The following is a 21,630-nucleotide window of genomic DNA, read 5'->3' on the forward strand; positions in this document are numbered from 1 at the left end:
GAAACAAAATTGTGACAAAATTTTCTATAGAAATAAAATTTTGACCAAATTTTCGATAGAAATAAAATTTTGACCAAATTTTCTATAGAAATAAAATTTTGACAAAACTTTCTATAGAATAAAATTTCGGCAAAATGTTTATACAAATAAAATTTCTCGAAAAAATCTCCAAATTTATGGAAATTCCCACCAAATTCCCAAGTCCCCAACTCAGAAATTTCGTCCCCATTCACGAAAAAATTTCCCCAATTTGGGGGAATATCCCCAATACTGGCAACACTGCCTGCACCCTGTTAGAAAAGACCTCATATATTCCTGGTATTGTCACTAAGCCTAACATGGGAGAAATCCCTACGCACCAAAACAACAGCAATAACTTATTAGGGTGGGTCGTAATGATATTAAAACGATTTGAGTCGCCAAATGACATGTTCAGAATTTTAAACCTTTGTAATCGAAAAGCCTGGAAGGAACAAAGAAATTTCTTAGTGGGCACACCAAAAAATTCTGCATAAATAGCAAAAAACATCAGGGTGGGTCCAAAATTATATTAAAAATATTTGAATCGCCAAATGATATGTTCAGAATTTTTAAACCTTCGCAATCCAAGTGCATTGAACGTACACCTAAAGAAATTTTTAGTGGGCACAGCAGCAAATTCTGCTAAAACAGCAAACGGCTGGGGGAAAGTAGTCACTGTGTACTGATATACTCGTAGCAACCCAGCAAAAAAAGAGCATCCACAAAAGTGGTTTGGATTCCCAATTTGTGATCCGGAAGTAGTGCAAACTTGGATCATCTCCAATGAATTTTACATGGGCTTGTCATAGGACAGAAATACTTCAATTTTGGATCCTTTGCATTGCTTTCGAAGCTGTGCCTTGGAAGTTCATTTGTATGAAGAAATTTAAAAAACTAAAAAACAAAAATTTTTTACCAATTTCACTTTTTATTTTTATCAGTATTTTTTGTTACACTTTTAGTTTATTATTATCTAATTTTTACAAATTGAAAAACTTCTTCACTTACACCGGGGGTTGAACATGGACCTGTTGGCACCATAACAGAACGCTTTAGCACACTCAGCCACAAGTGCCATTAAACATGATGTAACAAAAGGTCCATTCAAATCTTTGTGACATGAACCTAATGGGACACCACAGCACGACATTCTACTACTTCCTGAGATGTTCTTTATTCTTATGAATGAAAAAATAAAGAACGCTGGTTCAAATCTCACCAACGGAAATTTTTTTATTAAATATTTTTCTAAAAAATTATATTTTTATGTTATACATAGTTTTTATTTTGTTTTTTTTTTAATATATTTTTGTATAAAAAATTAAAAATTATCGTAAAACCTTTTCAAAAGAACTTCCATGGAAATGAAAAAGTCAAACGGCACAGGTTCAAATCCCAGCGGGGATGCATTTTTTTATACCCTCAACCATAGGATGGGGGGTATATTAACTTTGTCATTCCGTTTGTAACACATCGAAATATTGCTCTAAGACCCCATAAAGTATATATATTCTGGGTCGTGGTGAAATTCTGAGTCGATCTGAGCATGTCCGTCCGTCCGTCGGTTGAAATCACGCTAACTTCCGAACGAAACAAGCTATCAACTTGAAACTTGGCACAAGTAGTTGTTATTGATGTAGGTTGGATGGTATTTCAAATGGGCCATATCGGTCCACTTTTACGTATAGCCCCCATATAAACGGACCCCCAAATTTGGTTTGCGAGGTCTCTAAGAGAAGCAAATTTCATCCGATCCGGCTGAAATTTGGTACATTGTGCTAGTATATGGTCTCTAACAACCATGCAAAAATTGGTCCATATCGGTCTAATTTTACCTATAGCCCCCATATAAACGGACACCCAAATTTGGCTTGCGATTGCTCTAAGAGAAGCAAATTTAATCCGATCCGATTGAAATTTGGTACATGGTGTTAGTATATGGTCTCTAACAACCATGCAAAAATTGGTCCATATCGGTCCATAATTACATATAGCCCCCATATAAACCGATCCCCCGATTTGGCTTGCGGAGCCTCTAAGAGAAACAATTTTCATCCGATCTGGCTAAAATTTGGTACATGGCGTTAGTATATGGTCTCTAACAACCATGCAAAAATTTGTTCATATCGGTCCATAATTATATATAGCCCCCATATAAACCGATCCCCCGATTTGGCTTGCGGAGCCTCTAAGAGAAGCAAATTTCATCCGATCCGATTGAAATTTGGTACATGGTGTTAGTATATGGTCTCTAACAACCGTGCAAAAATTGGTCCATATCGGTCCATAATTATATATAGCCCCCATATAAACCGATCACCAGATTTGACCTCCGGAGCCTCTTGGAAGGCCAAAATTCATCTGATACAGTTGAAATTTGGTACGTGATGTTAATATATGGCCTCAAACACTCATGCAAAAATTGGTCGATATCGGTCCATAATTATATATAGGCCCCATATAAACCGATCCCCAGATTTGACCTCCGGAGCACCTTGGAAGAGCAAAATTCTTCCCATTCGGTTGAAATTTGGTACGTGATGTTAGTATAGAGTATCCAACAACCATGCAGGAATAATAATATATAGCTCCCATATAAACCGATCCCCAGATTTGACCTCCGGTGCCTTTTAGAGAAGCAAAATTCATCCGATCTGGTTGAAATTTGGTACGTGGTGGTAGTATATGATATTTAACAACCATGTGAGTTGAAATTTGTGGATGACAGTCTTTCGTAGAAGTTTCTACGCAATCCATGGTGGAGGGTACATACGATTCGGCCTGGCCGAACTTACGGCCGTATATACTTGTTTTATTTTTTTCTATTCTTTTTTGCGAAATTTTATTGTCCAAAACTTAAATTTTCACTTAAAACGGCCTAATTCCGTACTTTCTAATACTTATCCAAAAGACTTGCATCGGAAGTGAAAAATAATCGATAGGGGATCCCGGGATGCGCTTTAAAAGAAGTGTTTGTGGACTTGTCCAGAAGGACTGCATCTTTTTTGTTGGGAAACAGTGTCCGCTATTTTTCCAACTCCATTGCACTAATTTTAGTTTAACTGAAACGAAGATAAAAGGTGGAGAAAGTACTATGGTAATACAATAAAAACAAACTATACGTTTTGCTCAAAAATCTGAATATTTCTCAAATTAAGACATAACTGCAAAAAAATGTTTGCTGATCGCACAATGTGAGCCTGAATCTTAATCGGGCTGCCACTTTAACCTAACCTAGCATTTTACAACCTAAAATTTTCAGAGCATTTGAAAAAAAATGCACAAGGGAGTAAAGTAGAAAGTCGGGCGGGGCCGACTATATCATACCCTAAACAACTCCTACTGAATTAGTAAACATTGTTTGTGGGGTATGAGTGGTATACGATTGGGAGATAACCCGCATTTCCATATGTAAGAACATTAAGGGGTACATAACAGGTTGGCTGATAAGTCCCCGATCTAACAAAGAAAAACACATTTTTTTGTCAAAATTCGTTTTATTATTCAACATAGTTCCCTTCAAGAGCGATACAATGATTATAACGACCTTCCAATTTTTTGATACCATTTTGGTAGTACTCCTTCTGTTTTGCCTCAAAATAGGCCTCAGTTTCGGCAATCACCTCTTCATTGCAGCCAAATTTTTTCCCTGCGAGCATCCTTTTGAGGTCTGAGAACAAGAAAAAGTCGCTGGGCACCAGATCTGGAGAATACGGTGGGTGGGGAAGCAATTCGAAGCCCAATTCATGAATTTTTGCCATCGTTCTCAATGACTTGTGGCACGGTGCGTTGTCTTGGTGGAACAACACTTTTTTTCTTCTTCATATGGGTCCGTTTTGCCGCGATTTCGACCTTCAAACGCTCCAATAATGCCATATAATAGTCACTGTTGATGGTTTTTCCCTTCTCAAGATAATCGATAAAAATTATTAAATGCGCATCCCAAAAAACAGAGGCCATTACTTTGCCAGCGGACTTTTGAATCTTTCCACGCTTCGGAGACGGTTCACCGGTCTCTGTCCACTCAGCCGACTGTCGATTGGACTTAGGAGTGTAGCGATGGAGCCATGTTTCAACCATTGTCACATATCGACGGAAAAACTCGGGTGTATTACGAGTTAACAGCTGCAAACATCGCTCAGAACCATCAACACGTTGTTGTTTTTGGTCAAATGTGAGCTCGCGCGGCACCCATTTTGCACAGAGCTTCCGCATATCCAAATATTGATGAATGATATGACCAACAGGTTTCTTTGATATATTTAAGGCATCTGCTATCTCGGTCAACTTCATTTTACGGTCATTCAAAATCATTTTGTGAATTTTTTTGATGTTTTCGTCGGTAACCACCTCTTTCGGGCGTCCACTGCGTTCACCGTCCTCCGTGCTCATTTCACCACGCTTGAATTTTGCATACCAATCAATTATTGTTGATTTCCCTGGGGCAGAGTCCGGAAACTCATTATTAAGCCAAGTTTTTGCTTCCACCGTATTTTTTCCCTTCAGAAAACAGTATTTTATCAAAACACGAAATTCCTTTTTTTCCATTTTTTCACAATAACAAAAGTTGCTTCACAAAAGTCACTCTATCTGACAAACTAATTGACGTACAGACGTCAAATTTTGACACGAATCATTTGCAGGTTGGTACTATATAAAAAGAATATGCATTTAATACTAGCGACGCCATCTATGTGTCAGACCGGGGACTTATCAGTCAACCTGTTACAAAGACCAATATGTGGTTTAGGGTATAAAAATTGTCGCAAGGACCATCTTTAGTGTCACACAGAATTTGATTAGAAATGTGTTTGTACAGCAAAACGAACTTCATTAAATCGTCAAAGAGCGTGATTTTGAACCATTTCGAAAATGTATCAGGGACCTTCCTTATTTCTTTCTACATCATCTTATAATACTTTGACCCCTCTGTGTAGTAGCGCTTCGCCTTTAACATAATTTTCTTCTTTAATTTCTCGTTACAGATATGGTACCATAGTATCGGCCAAAGCTATATTTGATAAAACAACAAAAAAATGTAAAGGTACGTTTTTGGTATCATTTTTTATGGTAGTTTTCAATTTCTCTTCGATCCTAACTTGACCATTTGAAATTTTGTTTTATCATTAAGGTAATTTATATCATAACATAAAGATTTAAAATTAAACTTTGTGTGTGTTTTTTCTTTGTGACCACAACTATTATTATCACAAACCCACAAAAAAAAACACCCAAAATTAAAAATGAAAAAAATTTAGATAAAAACCCAACTTTGATATATATTTTTTTATCTTTCATCCTCTCTCCCGAAATGCTTTTTTGTGGATTTGTCGTTTGTTTCTATTTGAAATTTTTTTTCTTTTCTTGTTTTTTTTTTGGTATTTATTTTCAGGTTACGGCTTTGTAGATTTCGAATCAGCGGCATATGCTGAGAATGCCGTAAAATCTCTTCAAGCTAAAGGCATTAAAGCACAAATGGCAAAAGTGGGTGTTTGGGTGCTCCTTAGGCCGGCCATAGTACGTTGTCTTGATTCCTTTTTCAGTTTTCGTTTATCACGTTATTGTCTATATCTATTTTTGGTTTCATCGTGGTACTCCTTTTGTTTTTTTTCTGTTGATTGCATGCATAAGAAAGACAAAAATAATAAGAAAAAAATAACAAAAACAACCGAACAGACACGAACAAAAAGGACGATTTTTCTTTTTATAATTAATGCTGAATTGACCAGACAAGAGTAGTAGATATGAACGAAGGACCATTCCCTATCGGACTAGGCATAGAATAAAAGCAAAGTGAAGAAAAAAACTCCCGACCAGATAAATGGACGTATCAAATGAATAAAAGAACAAATGCAAATGGAATAGGGACATTTTGTAGTTTTTCTGTGATTCCTCTTTTTTTTAGTGTAAGGATGTTTTCCATTTTTGTGGTTGAGGCATTATCACTATAGCTATCGTGTTTCCTATTCTTTCGTTCTTTTATACTAACACAATGACATTCATTTACAGGACGACTTTTTTTTATTATTTGTTATTGTTAAGTGATAATTCATTTGTTTGTTTTTTTTTTTGGGGGAAGAGACACTCCCTCTCTATAGAAAAAGAAAAAAAAGCAAAAGTGCTTAGAACTAAGCCTTGGTCAGATTTTTTCAGAGACTATATCATGATGATGATGATGATGATGAAAAGAAGAAAGGTATTTCTCCATGCTTTAGTCAACGACACTTACCATAGCCAAATATACCTTTTTGTTATCATTTCAATAGAAAAAAATATTTTTTATATTCAATTATATATAAATAAAGTATATCTTAGTGAATAGAACCGGCATTAAAGAGTATTTAAGTCAAGAAATTTTACATTTTCAGACTCTGTCCCTGGAAGTCCCTTGTGATTTCGATAAACAGACCCCTAAGTACAGTTGGTAGAATTCTATCAAAACTTGTAGATTTTTTACTGTTAGATAAATTGGTAGAATTCTTGATGTTTTGGTAGATTTTTCAAAACATTCCTCTCCAACTAAGAGGTACTTCAATTTTCTATATATAGATATAAAATTTTGACAAAATTGTCTATAGAAATAAATTGTTGAAAATTTTCTTTAGAAATAAAATTTTGACGAAATTTTAGTTAGAAATAAAATTTTGAATAAATTTCCTATGGATATAAAATGTTGCCAACATTTTCAATAAAACTAAAATTTTCTATAGAAATAAAATTTTAACAAAACTTGCTATTGAAATTAAATTCTGGCAAAATTTTCTATAGAAATAAAATTTTTGATAGAAATAAAATTTTGACGAAATATTCTTTAGAGATAAAATTTTGACCAAATTTTCTATAGAAATAAATTTTTGACAAAATTTCCGATAGAAATAAAATTTTGACAAAATTTCCGATTGAAACAAAATTTAGACAAAATTTTCTATACAAAAAAAATTTAGACAAAATTTTCTATTGAAATAAAATTTTTAAAAAATTTTCGATAGAAATAAAGTTTTGACGAAATATTCTTTAAAAGAAAATTTTGACTAAATTTTCTAAAGAAATAAAATTTTGACAAAATTGTTTATAGAAATAAAATTTTGAAAAATTTTTCTATAGAAATAAAATTTTGACGACATTTGCTAAAGTACTAAAATTTTTGTGAGAAATAAAATGTTGACGAAATTTTCGTTACAAGTAAAATTTTGACCAAATTTTCTATAGAAATAAAATTTTCGATAGAAATAAAATGTTGACAAGATGTTCTTTAAAAATAAAATTTGACAAAATTTTCTATAGAAATAAAGTTTTGACAAAATTTTCTGTATATATAAAATTTTGAGAAAATTTTCTATAGAAATAGCATTTTGACAAAATTTTCTATAGAAATAAAATTTTGACAAAATTTTCTATAGAAATAAAATGTTGAAAAAAAAATTTATAGAAATAAAATTTTGACAAAATCTTCTATAGAAATAAAACCTTGACAACATATTCGATAGAAATAAAATTTTGACAAAATTTTCGATAGAAATAAAATGTTGACGAGATTTTCTTTACAAATAAAATTTTGACAAAATTTTCTATAGAAGTAAAATTTTGACAAAATTTTATATAGAAATAAAATTCTGAACAAAAATTTATAGAAATAAAATGTTGACAACATTTTCTATAGAAATAAAATTTTGAAAAAAAAATTCTATAGAAATAAAATTTTGAGAACATTTTTTATAGAAATATCATTTTTACAAAATTTTCTATAGAAATACAGTTTTGACAAAATTTTTTATAGAAATAAAATTTTGATAAAATTTTCTATAGAAATAAAATGTTGACAAAATTTTCTATAGAAATAAAATTTTGACAAAATTTTCTATAGAAATAAAATTTTGACAAAATTTTCTATAGAAATAAAATTTTGACACAATTTTCTATAGAAATAAAATTTTGACAAAATTTTCTATAGAAATAAAATTTTGACAAAGTTTTCTATAGAAATAAAATTTTGACAAAATTTTATATAGAAATAAAATTTTGACAACATTTTCTATAAACATAAAATGTTGAAAAAATATTTATAGAAATATAATTTTGACAAAATTTTCTATACAAATAAAATTTTGAAAAAAAATTCTATAGAAATAAAATTTTGACCAAATTTTCGATAGAAATAAAATTTTAACAACATTTTCGATAGAAATAAAATGTTGACGAGATTTTCTTTACAAATAAAATTTTGACAAAATTTTCTATAGAAATAAAATTTTGATAAAATTTTCTATAGAAATAAAATTTTGACCAAATTTTCTATAGAAATAAAATTTTGAGAACATTTTTTATAGAAATATCATTTTTACAAAATTTTCTATAGAAATAAAATTTTGACAAAATTTTCTATAGCAATAAAATTTTGACTAAATTTTCTATAGAAATAAAATTTTGACAAAATTTTCTATAGAAATAAAATTTTGACAAAATTTTATATAGAAATAAAATTTTGACAAAATTTTATATAGAAATAAAATTTTGACAAAATTTTCTATAGACATAAAATGTTGAAAAAATATTTATAGAAATATAATTTTGACAAAATTTTCTATACAAAAAAAATTTTGAAACAAAATTTTATAGAAATAAAATTTTGACCAAATTTTCGATAGAAATAAAATTTTAACAACATTTTCGATAGAAATAAAATGTTGACGAGATTTTCTTTACAAATAAAATTTTGACAAAATTTTCTATAGAAGTAAAATTTTGACAAAATTTTCTATAGAAATAAAATTTTGATAAAATTTTCTATAGAAATAAAATTTTGAGAAAATTTTTTATAGAAATATCATTTTTACAAAATTTTCTATAGAAATAAAATTTTGACAAAATTTTCTATAGCAATAAAATTTTGACTAAATTTTCTATAGCAATAAAATTTTGACTAAATTTTCTAAAGAAATAGAATTTTGACAAAATTGTCTATAGAAATAAAATTTCGAAATTTTTTTTATAGAAATAACATTTTGACAACATTTTCTGAAGTACTAAAATTTTTGTGAGAAATAAAATTTTGACGAAATTTTCGTTACAAGTAAAATTTTGACCAAATTTTCTATAGAAATAAAATTTTCGATAGAAATAAAATGTTGACGAGATGTTCTTTAAAAATAAAATTTGACAAAATTTTCTATAGAAATAAAGTTTTGGCAAAATTTTCTGTAGACATATCATTTTGACAAAATTTTCTATAGAAATAAAATTTTGAAAAAAAATTTTATTGAAATAAAATTTTGACAAAATTTTCTATAGAAATAAAATTTTGACAAAATTTTCGATAGAAATAAAATGTTGACGAGCTTTTCTTTAGAAATAAAATTTTGACAAAATTTTCGATAGAAATAAAATTTTGACAAAATTTTCTATAGAAATAAATTTTTGACAAAATTTTATATAGAAGTAAAATTTTGACTAAATTTTCTAAAGAAATAAAATTTTGACAAAATTGTCTATAGAAATGAAATTTGGGCAAAATTTTGTATTGACAAAAGGTTCTACAGAAAGATTTTTTTTACAAAATTTTCTATAGAAAAAAAAATTTTGACAAAATTTTATATAGAAAGAAAATTTTGACAAAATTTTCTGTGCATATAACATTTTGAGAAAATTTTCTATAGAAATAAAATTTTGAGAAAATTTTTTATAGAAATAAAATTTTGAGAAAATTTTTTATAGACATAAATTGTTGACAAATAAGATTTTTTTGTTTGGTTGAATTTTCTCAAAATTTTTGTAGATTATTTGTGGCTCGAGTGGCAACCGTGCCCATAAGTCAAGATCAATACGTAGAACATATGCCCTCTCCCTCCGCTGGGACATCCCGTTGTCCACCGTCCTAGTGGGGTAGGTCTCCGAATCTATTCCATTCTAGAACACATGTGGATCCTCATGAAGCCTATATCTAAAAGTTAATGAAACTTTCATGAAACTCCTATTTTACCATTGTACTTCAAACTAACGAACTGCAAATATCCTTCCTACATTTCTATAGCACACAATGGGAAAGTAACCCTCCTTAGCGATCTATCAAATATGCTATTGAAAAAATTCGTAGCTATTTATTATTGAATTTGAGGGCACGTTGAGTCTGACAGTAAAGTTAGGGCGTCTCGTAAAAATATTTTGAAAGCTTTTTGAGATCCACCCACCACCCAAAAATAACATTTTGCTCTTAAAACATGTTTGAGGTGATCATATTCCTTCTCTGGGTGTGGACGTGGCAACGAGACTTGGCTCGTGTAAACCAAGAATGGATGAAATTGGATAAAAGTTTACTTCTCTGCCCCCAATAACTATGTTAAAACACAACCTAAATATACTAAGATTATCATGGTTCTTATTGTGGACTTCCAATACCTCAAAATATCAAATTTTACGCAATATCAAGAAATTAATTCGGGACATCAGTCTATATAAACATGGTTTTTGTGGACGAAGAATAACTCAAGCTTTCAAATTTCGGAGAATAATTCCTGCCCTCGAGAGATAAATTCGGGATTTATCGAGAGGGTTATCGGTCTACTTGAAGCTACATCAAACTATGGACCAATATAAGTCAAATTTGGAATGGAGTTTTTGAACATATTACCTGCAAAAACTTGCTATGTACATAGGGAAAAATATCACAAAAAATGTTCCAATTAAAATTTTAATTGAGTTTTAAAAAATATTCAATTAAAAATTTCATTGATTCAACAAATTTTTGAATTGAAATAAAAATCAATCACAACAATTAGATGTATCAAATATTTTTTTTAAATTGGACCAAATAATAAGTTTGGTACTATCATTTTTGTGTTTGGAGACACAATTAGATCAATTAATTTCGTGATTGAAGACAAAAAATATTTTTCGTGTATAGTTGAGATGAAAAACTGTTTACCAAAGTAAACGCGAACGCGCAAAATTACAGGCAGATTACTTCGAAAATTTTGAAGAGAAGATGTTTTGAACAAAATTAAAATAAAGGTTATTTTTTGATGAGGCCCCATATCCATCCATCAATTGTAAAAATCTATTCATCCATTGTCTATTATTATTGAATTGTTCTATCTTGACTTGGATACTCTGTGCCAAAAATAAATATTTTACAATGTTATTTGTTTTGTTATTATCTTATTTTAGAATTTATAGAATAAAATTTTGTGTACATAAGTAAATATGTAGCGTCTAACGAAATATCAAATTTTATATTTTCAAACCGATATTCATGAAAGCCATAATTCTGATATAAACTGTAATTATGACCTATGAATTATAATCCCAGCAAAAAAAGCGTCGTCAAAAAAGTAATGAAAATATTCTTTTTGGATCCGGAAGTGGTGCAAAATTGACGCAGAAGCAATGAATTTAACATAGGCTTGTCATAGGACGGAAGTTCTCCATTTCAACAGCCGTTGCACTGAATTTGCATCACTTCTTTAGGTGTGATCCGAATGCAATGTTTTGGATGTAAATTAAAAAAAATCTGTGATATTTTGTGAAATAAGTAATTTTTATAATTTTTTATAATTTTTAATGGATTGTAATGCTTGTCGAAAACGTTTGACCTCAAACATTTTCACAATTTTTTCAGATTTGATTTAGCATTGTTTTTGACAAAATTTAAATGATTTGTACCATTTTATGAATTCTTACTCTGTCTTTAACCTATTTGAAACAAAAAAAGTTAAAATTACCCATTAAAAATATGAAAAACCCATGTTATAAAAAAATTGAATTAAAAGAACTTCCTGGGTAGTTAAAATAAAGACCATAATTGGGAGTGCATCTTCTGAAAGTGTTTTCAAAGTTGTGCCTTTGGAAGAACTTCCAATTTTTTTGCTGGGATGCTTATTATCTTCGGATTCAATATAAAAAATAAAATGAAAAGAATTAATGGTAATACATTTAAAAATTCGATTTTTATACATTTTTGTTTTAAACGATTTAAAAATCTATAGTTAATGTAGAATTACTTCTATTCAGGTTGACTATGGGTTAAATTATTAATAGTAGTATATAGAAGTTATATATTATTTAGGTTGTGATCAATGAATTTCTCAAAGTCCTTCGTCTTCCAACCTCAAAACCCATAAGTATTTATCTGCTAAATATAGATTAAAATAAATAATATAATTAAAATTGAAATTAAAATTAAAAAATAAACTTACATTTAAAATTAAATGTAAAACGAAAATTAAATTGAGATAAAATCGCTTCCCTAGACGAAATAAATAAATAAATAAATTAGTGTGGATAATAAATCCAAATTTGTAAAAATCGAGCAATATTCTTATGTAAGAGCTACAAGTACGTATAAATACGATCGGCTAGTATATCAAAATTTGAAATTTGAGTAACATTGGTTAATAAATAAAAGTACTATGCCCAAATTTGGGAAAATCGAGCGATGCATATATATGGAAGCTATATGTAAATCTGAACCAATTTGAATAATAGTTTACGGGTTTGATTAATACAACAAAAGCTTACCTTGTGCAAAATTTGAGTAAGATCAGTTAACCCTTTCACTACCGAAATAAACCTGATGTTAGAAACTTTAATTTTTCATCTGTTTTTACTGGTACTAACAGCACACTGAAAAAAATATTGTCGTGAGGTCAAAGATTTCATGTCTTTAAAATACGAATGCAAATTTTGTCTTGCATAGAAGACGCATTTCTCTAATATAAAGTTATTTTCCTTGTCCAAAAGTCAATAAACTTTTCAATGAAGTCGTATTGTCCTTATAATTAAGTGATTTGACTTAAAAATGGGTATCATAACATGAAAGAAAAAATGTTTGGGCTAAGGTCAACTTGACTTTAATAATTCAGAAAAATTCTTTAAATTTAATGAAATTGTCCTTAAATTTGTTGTCTTTTTGCATCTTGACTACAAAGCAAAAAATCGTTCAAATATAGGACATGTTTTTCAAAACTTTATTTTAAAGAAGTTTTTTACTTCAAACATAGCATAATTTCTACTGGAAGTCGAGTCCTAATTTGGAAAATAAAGATGCCGTTAACTCGTTTTTAAAGGACTTTGATAGCATATGAAGAAAAAAAGCTGAGAAAGCGAAAAATTTAAATTTGCTTCCTAGAAGCAAGTACACAGAACCTAAATTTAAAAGAGAATTGTGTCTTAAAAGTATCCTTACTTGTATTCTCCGCTTCTTTGGCTCGGAATCAATACCAAATTTTTTAAAGTGAAGACAAAATCTTTGGAACCGAGTATGCTTTTTTTTTCAGTGCAGTAGAACAAAAATTGTCATTTTGAGAACCTACCTCAATTACTTCAAGAGCTATATGAGCTTGTTCTAAAAACTTGATTCTTGAATTGTGACCTAATGGCCTTACGAAAATAAGCTCTATTTGGCTTATAATATCTTTCAAAGTGTGAGAAAAAATACAAAAAAGATCCCGAAAAAGTATCAGCTATAGTTTTTGTATGAATGTCCATTTACTAGAAACATACAGTACAAAAATTGTATCAAAATTTCAAATTTTTCGTTTATTCCCAGCAAAAAAAGCGTCGCCAAAAAAGCAATGAAAATGTTCTTTTTGGATCCGGAAGTGGTGCAAAATTGACGCAGAAGCGATGAATTTAACATGGGCTTGTCATAGGACGGAAGTCCTCCATTTCAACAGCCGTTGCACTGAATTGGCATCACTTCTTTAGGTGTGATCCGAATTCAATGTTTTCGATGTAAATTAAAAAATTTGATATTTTGTCAAATAAATAATTTTTATAATTTTTTATAATTTTTAATGAATTCTAACGCTTGTTGGAAACGTTTGACCAGAAATATTTTCAAAAATTCACAATTTTTTCAGATTGGATTTAAATTTTTTTTCAACAAAATTTTAATGACTTGTACCATTTTATGAATTCTTACTCTGTTTTTAACCTATTTGAAATGAAAAAAGTTAAAATTACCCATTAAAAGTATGGAAAAACCAAGTTATAAAAAATTGAATTAAAAGAACTCCTGGGAAGTTAAAATAAAGAACATCATTGGGAGTGCATCTTCTGGAAGTGCGTTTAAAGTTGTGCCTTTGGAAGAACTTCCAAATTTTTTTGCTGGGTTGTTAAAGAAGTTTATAAAAATGTATTTTAGTGCTCACCAATATAGAAAATATTTATAGCTTATTTAGATTAAAGCCTCTACTTTAAACTAACATCAAAAAATAAATCGAAACTAAGTGGAAATATAGAATTTGGTGTCTTTTTCGAATTTCCTTCTAAGTGGACATCGGTAGTGAAAGGGTTAAGAAATGAGGCCTCTATGGTCAAACATAAGGTTTTTAGGGGCAAAATTTTCAAAATCGGGCAATACATATATGGGAGCTACATCTGAACCGATTTCGATGAAATTTTGCACAGTTAGTACTATAGAGGACTGGATCTAGCCAACTTTGAGTAAGATCGGATAATAAATAAGGGTTCTATGGCCAAATTTGGGAAAATCGGGCTATACATATATATGGGAGCTATATATCAATCTGAACCGATATCGACAATTTGTTGCATATATAGGTAGTGCTGTAGAAAATTACATTTAGCCAACTTTGAGCAAGATCGGGTGATAAATAAGGGTTTATGGCCAAATTTAGACAAATCGGGCGGTACATATATATGGGAGCTATAGCTAAATCTGAAGCGATTTCGATGAAATTTTGAAGTCTTAAAGGGTGATGCAGAAGATTGTTTTGTGCGAAATTTGACGACGATCGGTTAGTACAACTGTGCAACGTGACCCAAATTCAATAGCGTTCGTCCTTGTGCCCAAAAAACTCCCTGTACCAAATTTCATCAAAATCGGTTAATAATTGCGACCGGAATCCTGTGAACAACAAATACATGGACAGACGGACGGACACCAAGCGCTAGATCGACTCAGGAGGTGATTCTGAGTCGATCGGTATATATTTTATGGGGTCTAAAATCAATATTTCTGGTAGGCACATTTTTTGACAGATCAAACTTATTATACCCTGACCACTATGTGGTTTAGGGTATAAAAAATAAATTACAATTAAAGTAAAAGTAAAATTATTTAAAATAACAATCAAAATTAAAATTCACATTTCAATAAAAATAAAACAAAATTAAACGTAAAAAAAGTGAAAGTAAAATTAAAAGTAAAAATAATAAAATATAATAAAATAACAATTAAAATTAAAAAAAAAAAATAAAATTACAATTAATTAGAATTAAAAGTAAAAATAAAATTAGACTAAACATTTTAATTTTAAACTTAAAAATTATAATTATAATTAAATATAAAACTAAATTAAAACTTAAGTTACAATTAAAATTAATTTGAAATTGACATTAAAATCAAAATTACTCGTATAATGTGGCTGCATCAATTGTATTAACCAGATCACTTTCACCACATAAGTTTTCAGGCACAGTGAACAACAGCTAGGGTCCAAATCCCTCTCATGATTTGGGCCCTAGGGCCAACCAATAATTAGTATTTTTAAAATGTTTGCGCTGAAAATTTAATCAGTTTCTTTACTTTTTATTATTTACATAAAAAGCAAAACCATAAAATTACTGGCCTTTCGAAATACAAGAACCAAAATCATTTTTTCCATTTGAAATTCAAAAGAAATCTTTCGGTATGACATAGGGGGATGGGACATATATTTATTGATCACATTTATTAATAAGTATTCCATTTATAGTAACGTATATACCATAGTTTGTAAAACTATATTTATTATTCTAAGTAGTTATTTTAAAGTGCCCCTGATACAAATAACGCCATACCCTAAGCAAATATTAGGTAATTTCATTACAAAATTCCAATATTAATAAAAGACAGATTACCATGCCATAACGAAAAAAATCTCTAACAAAATTCCAAAATTCCTTGTTTTTAAAATCCTATTGGGGTATGGTGTCGTCTGTGAGCTTTTAGAAAAGTTAACAAATTTTAATATTTAGATAGAATATTTAAAGTTAATTTTTTATTCAATATTATTTTCAATTAGAGTGAGAGAAAATTATTTTGTTCGAGCAAGTAATTTTGAGTAGACATGGACCGGCCTTAGTTAAAAAGTTTTATTTATTGGAAAACTTGAGTAGTTACTGTAGAAACCTTAACGAAACATATATACCACCATAACCACCACTACAACTACCTACCAAGCTACATACACACCTACATATAAACAATTCAAAACTAACACATTAACATTGAAAATCATAATCAAAGTATTTATTGTAAAATCATAATTCATCCACTAACCTCATTGAGTAATAGAGTAAACTATCACTAATATTTTTTTATTAATAATTTTTTTTTTTTTTTTTGAAATTGTAAACACTTTGAAATTTGCAATACATCAAAATCGAAAACAAACAGCAACAAGAGCAGGATCCAACAAATTTGTATATCACAAATTTGCCGCCATATTTCAAAGAGACTGATTTAGAGAAAATGTTATCGAAATACGGACATGTGGTGTCTACAAAGATTCTATGTGATGCACAAATGAATTCCAGAGGTAAGTTCAATTTTATTTAAATATAAGTAAAAATAGCCACAAAATTATTGATATTACAAAACATTATTATGAGGACTATGGAAATTTCTTTATACACAGAAAAAAATTTCACGAAAATTTTTCCAATTAAAATTTTAATTGGGTTTTAAAAAATATTCAATTAAAAATTTAATTGATTCAACAAATTTTTTAATTGAAACAAAAATCAATCACAAAAATTAATAGTATAAATTAATTTTTTAATTGGATCAATTAATTTTTTAATTGACCTTCAATTAATTTTTTAATTGATACTATCATTTCTGTGATTGAAGACATTTCAATTAAAAAATTAATTGGATCAATTAATTTCGTGATTGAACCAGAAAAAAAATTTTTTGTGTGTACGTAAATATGAAATTGTAACGTGATAATCTCATCGGCTGAGGTAAGCTCAGTTACCTCCAAGGTCTCCGTAAGGACACACTAAACCTTTTGGAATAAGAACACAATTAGTTTGATTATATTGACTGAAACCAGTGTTGTTAGGTTGTAGGGTTTTTTTGTCACGATTGCGGGATTTTCTGGGGTAACATTTACATGGTTGGATCAGTGGGAGTATAAAAGTATATCACACTTTATAAAGTTAAAAAAATTCTCAAATAAATTCGTAGCAATTCTGCCACGAATTTGAAGAGAAGAGTGGTCAGCCCAAGTTCCTTAATATAACCAAGAATTACACAGAAAAAAAAATCACGAAAATTTTTCCAATTAAAATCTTAATTGAGTTTTAAAAAATATTCAATTAAAAATTTAATTGATTCAACAAATTTTTTAATTGAAATAAAAATCAATCAAACAAATTAATAGTATCAATTATTTTTATACCCTCCACCATAGGATGGGGGTATATTAACTTTGTCATTCCGTTTGTAACACATCGAAATATTGTTCTAAGACCCCATAAAGTATATATATTCTGGGTCGTGGTGAAATTCTGAGTCGATCTGAGCATGTCCGTCCGTCTGTTGAAATCACGCTAACTTCCGAACGAAACAAGCTATCGACTTGAAACTTGGCACAAGTAGTTGATATTGATGTAGGTCGGATGGTATTGCAAATGGGCCATATCGGTCCACTTTTACGTATAGCCCCCATATAAACGGACCCCCAAATTTGGCTTGCAGACCCTCTAAGAGAAGCAAATTTCACCCGATCCGGCTTAAACTTGGTACATGGTGTTAGTAACATATATGGTCTTTAACAACCATGCAGAAATTGGTTCACATCGGTCCATAATTATATATAGCCCCCATATAAACCGATCCCCAAATTTGGTTTGCGGAGCCTCTAAGAGAAGAAAATTTTATCCGCTCCTGCTGAAATTTGGTACATGGTGTTAGTATGTGGTCTCTAACAATTATGCAAAAATTGGTTCACATCGGTCCATAATTATATATAGCCCCCATATAAACCGATCCCCAAATTTGGTTTGCGGAGCCTCTAAAAGAAGCAAATTTCATCCGATCCGGCTGAAATTTGGTACATGGTGTTAGTATAGGGTCTCTAATGACCATGCAAAAATTGGTCCACATCGGTGCATAATAAAATATAGCCCCCATATAAACCGATCCCCCGATTTGGCTTTCGGAGCCTCTAAGAGAAGCAAATTTCATCCGATCCGTCTGAAATTTGGAACATGGTGTTAGTATATAGTCTCTAACAATTATGCCAAAAATTGGCCCACATCGGTCAATAATTATATATAGACCCCATATAAACCGATCCCCCGATTTGGCTTGCGGAGCCTCTAAGAGAAGCAAATTTCATCCGATCCGGCTGAAATTTGGTACATAGTGTTAGTATATGGTAGCTAATGACCATGCACAAATTGGTCCACATCGGTGCATAATTATATATAGCCCCCATAAAAACCGATCACCAGATTTGACCTCCGGAGCCTCTTAGAAGACCAAAATTCATCTGATTCAGTTGAAATTTGGTATGTGATGTTAGTATATGGTATCCAACAACCATGCAGGAATTGTTTCATATCAGTCCATAAATATATATAACCCCCATATAAATCCCCAGATTTGACCTCTGGTGCCTTTTGGAGAAGCAAAATTCATCCGATCTAGTTGAAATTTGGTACGTGGTTGTAGTATATGATATTTAACAACCATGCCAAAAGTGGTCCATATCAGTCCATAATCATATATAGCCCCCATATAAACCGATCCCGAGATTTGGTTTTGGAGCATCTTGGAGGAGCAAATTTCATCCCAGTCAGTTGAAATTTGGTACATTGTGCTAGTATATGGCTGTTAACAACCATGCCTAACTAGGTCCATATCGGTCAGATAAATCGATCCCCAATCACACAAAAATTGGTCCATATCAAGTTCATAATTGTATATAGCCCCCATATAAGCGACCCCGATATTTCAATTCTGTCTCCCTACGTACCGTGCAAAAGTCCATATCGATTCGTAATTATTTGTAGACTTACCTACACATACCTTATTTGTAGACTTACCTACACATACCTTTTGTCTAATATATACCAAGTATGGACTAATTCACAATTTAGAAAACGATTTAAGATACCATGACATACCATGATGACAGTCTTCCGTAGAAGTTTCTACGCTATCCATGGTGGAGGGTACATAAGATTCGGTCTGGCCGAACTTACGGCCGTATATACTTGTTTTATTTTTTCTATTCTTTTTTGCGAAATTTTATTGTCCAAAACTTAAATTCGATAAAATCTACTTCTTTGATATATGACAATCTCTCTAATATGATCAGGATCTAATGGGAGCAAGCATTCGGGATGCCATCGATTTGTAGATAATCGGGAATTGGTATCTGCGATGAGATAAAGAAGGAATTAGGTTTGAAGGTAATCGGTAGGTTATAAGAACTTCGATTCGTCGGTTGCTGGATTTGATGCGAGATTCGGTTCGTTGATGAGAGCGTCGTTTACTTGATGGTCGGTAGTTGAGAATTCGGTTCATTGATGATTGTTGGTGAATAAGAATGTCGGTTTTTAGGTATATGATAATTGATGAGTCGGTAGTCGATGGGATGGAGTTCGGTTCGTTGACGATTGGAAAGATGACGGGAACTTATTTATTCGCCGATCGGTCATTGCTGAGTAGTTTGGGAAGTTTTGTATTCATCGATTTGAAGTTGATCGGGAACTTATTTGTTCGCCCATTTGTAGTTGACCGGGAACTGCTGATGAGATCTTCGGTTTTGTTGTGGAACTGTAGATGCGAAGGTCTCAGTGATGAAACTGTAGATGCGGAGGTCTCTGTGGTACTATTTATTTCGCGTCTGGGAGTAAATTTATCAGACGACGCCAAAAATATAACCGAACTAAATACGAACAAAACGATATACAATGGGCCGCACGATTAGCATCTACCTGTATACAGTAAGATGCTGTCCAATGTCTCAGTCAGTCGCTGATGAGAATTTTGGTCCGATTTTGGAAACATCAAAATTAAATTTCGTTGTGGCAACGCAGCTACTCTGCTAGCTTATCTACGAGCGAGCTGTAGACCCGAAGGTTTCAGTGGTGGAACTGTAGATTCGAAGATCCCAGTGGTGGAACTGTAGGTCCGAAGGTCTCAGTGGGGAACAGTGGGATCGAAGGTAAACATATTACTAGCAGAACGATGTGAGACGAGCCGCCCGTAGAACGAATAGCATCTATCGGTCTTCAGATACTGTTATTGTCCAACGTCTGAATCATTCGCCTATCCGAGTCTGCCTTTGGTTATCAAAGGTCAACAATATAAGCCAGCCATGGTAAGACTAATTGAGAATTGTCTTCCCTAGCATATATTTAATCTGCCAATCAAAATCACGTGTGTGTAGCAGCAGACAACCACTAATCTTTTCTATTTAATGCTGATTGAAAAATCATGTGCAACGAAGTCCTTTTTTATCTTACATCCAGAGTTTGCGTTATGCCACTCTTTTTGCGCAATTATATATTTTACATTTTTGTGCCACCTTTTTTTTAAAGTGACACTTTTTAATTAGTTAGATTTTATTTATGTATCTATATATGGATATTGCGAAACATTTTTCTTTAGTACTATGGCAATTCGTAAATAGAGTAAAACATATAGAAATGTTTTTCATCTGTCGCCATATCCGTTCCCATGAATATCAAATAGAAAAACATTTTCGAAGATCTATATTCATCTTCGAGTCCAACTGCCAGTTGTTATCTTAGCTACAGCCAGAGTTTTCGTTATACCACACTTTTCGTACAGCTAAAATTTTATTTATATATAATATATTTATATTACGAAACATTTTCATTATGATTAATTTCGTAAATATATATACAAACATTCCTTTTCAAAAGATATTCCTAACTAACATCACCCTTTTATTTTCGCTTTTCTTTTATTTTCTTAAATTTTTTAGGTGTTGGCTTTGCTCGCATGGAGAATCGTGAAAAATGCGAACAGATCATACAGGTGTTGAATGGTACTACAATACCCGGTGCTAATGATCCATTGGTGGTTAAATTCGCCGATAGCGGATCATCGGCCAAAAAGAATTTGCTTAAAGCTCGTGACCCAAATAATCGCTCACGTTTGGATATATCAGCCGGAACAGCAGGTATGGAAAGTATACCTGTAACCCCTGATCCAGGGGCTCAACAAAATGGTACTACAGCTGGCTATACTCGTTTTGGTACACCCCAAATAGGTAGTTATCCCTTGGCTAGTTCTCCATGGATACCCGGCTATATGATGGCTACAACAGCTGCACAGCCAGCTGCGACATTTGAAAATCAGGTACGTTTGAAACATTAGAAATTTTGAATGTTTTGTTTTAGTATTATTTTTCGTTAAATATTATAAAGACTTTTCATTAATATTATGAAACATTTTATACTATTTACGAAAAGGTTCTTTTTTATGTATAAACTCCCACATACATACTATATGTACTTTGTTCAATAATTTTTTTATGTCCCAGATAAACAATTTTGGTAGTTCTCCCCAAGTCATTAATGTACATCCAAAAATGTATGCATTATTTTCTGAATTTAACCGGC

The 21,630-nt window shown here is 31.0% G+C and overlaps 1 protein-coding gene across 4 annotated transcripts in view; it reads left to right on the forward strand.

Moving 5' to 3' along the window:
- The window catches only part of LOC142234847 (protein alan shepard-like), a 726,065-nt gene that overhangs the window by 697,884 nt on the left and 6,551 nt on the right, over positions 1–21,630 (forward strand). For 2 of the 4 annotated variants that reach the window (XM_075306049.1, XM_075306052.1), the window contains 4 exons: positions 5,007–5,065; positions 5,414–5,538; positions 16,418–16,559; positions 20,991–21,367. In XM_075306049.1, the coding sequence (XP_075162164.1) occupies positions 5,007–5,065; positions 5,414–5,538; positions 16,418–16,559; positions 20,991–21,367 (703 nt within the window). The remainder of the gene's footprint in view (positions 1–5,006; positions 5,066–5,413; positions 5,539–16,417; positions 16,560–20,990; positions 21,368–21,630) is intronic. The other 2 variants (XM_075306051.1, XM_075306050.1) reach the window with 2 other exon arrangements.

The sequence above is a fragment of the Haematobia irritans genome, chromosome 4 (assembly GCF_050003625.1).
Source record: "Haematobia irritans isolate KBUSLIRL chromosome 4, ASM5000362v1, whole genome shotgun sequence".
In the NCBI taxonomy this organism is placed as follows: Eukaryota; Metazoa; Arthropoda; class Insecta; order Diptera; family Muscidae; genus Haematobia; species Haematobia irritans.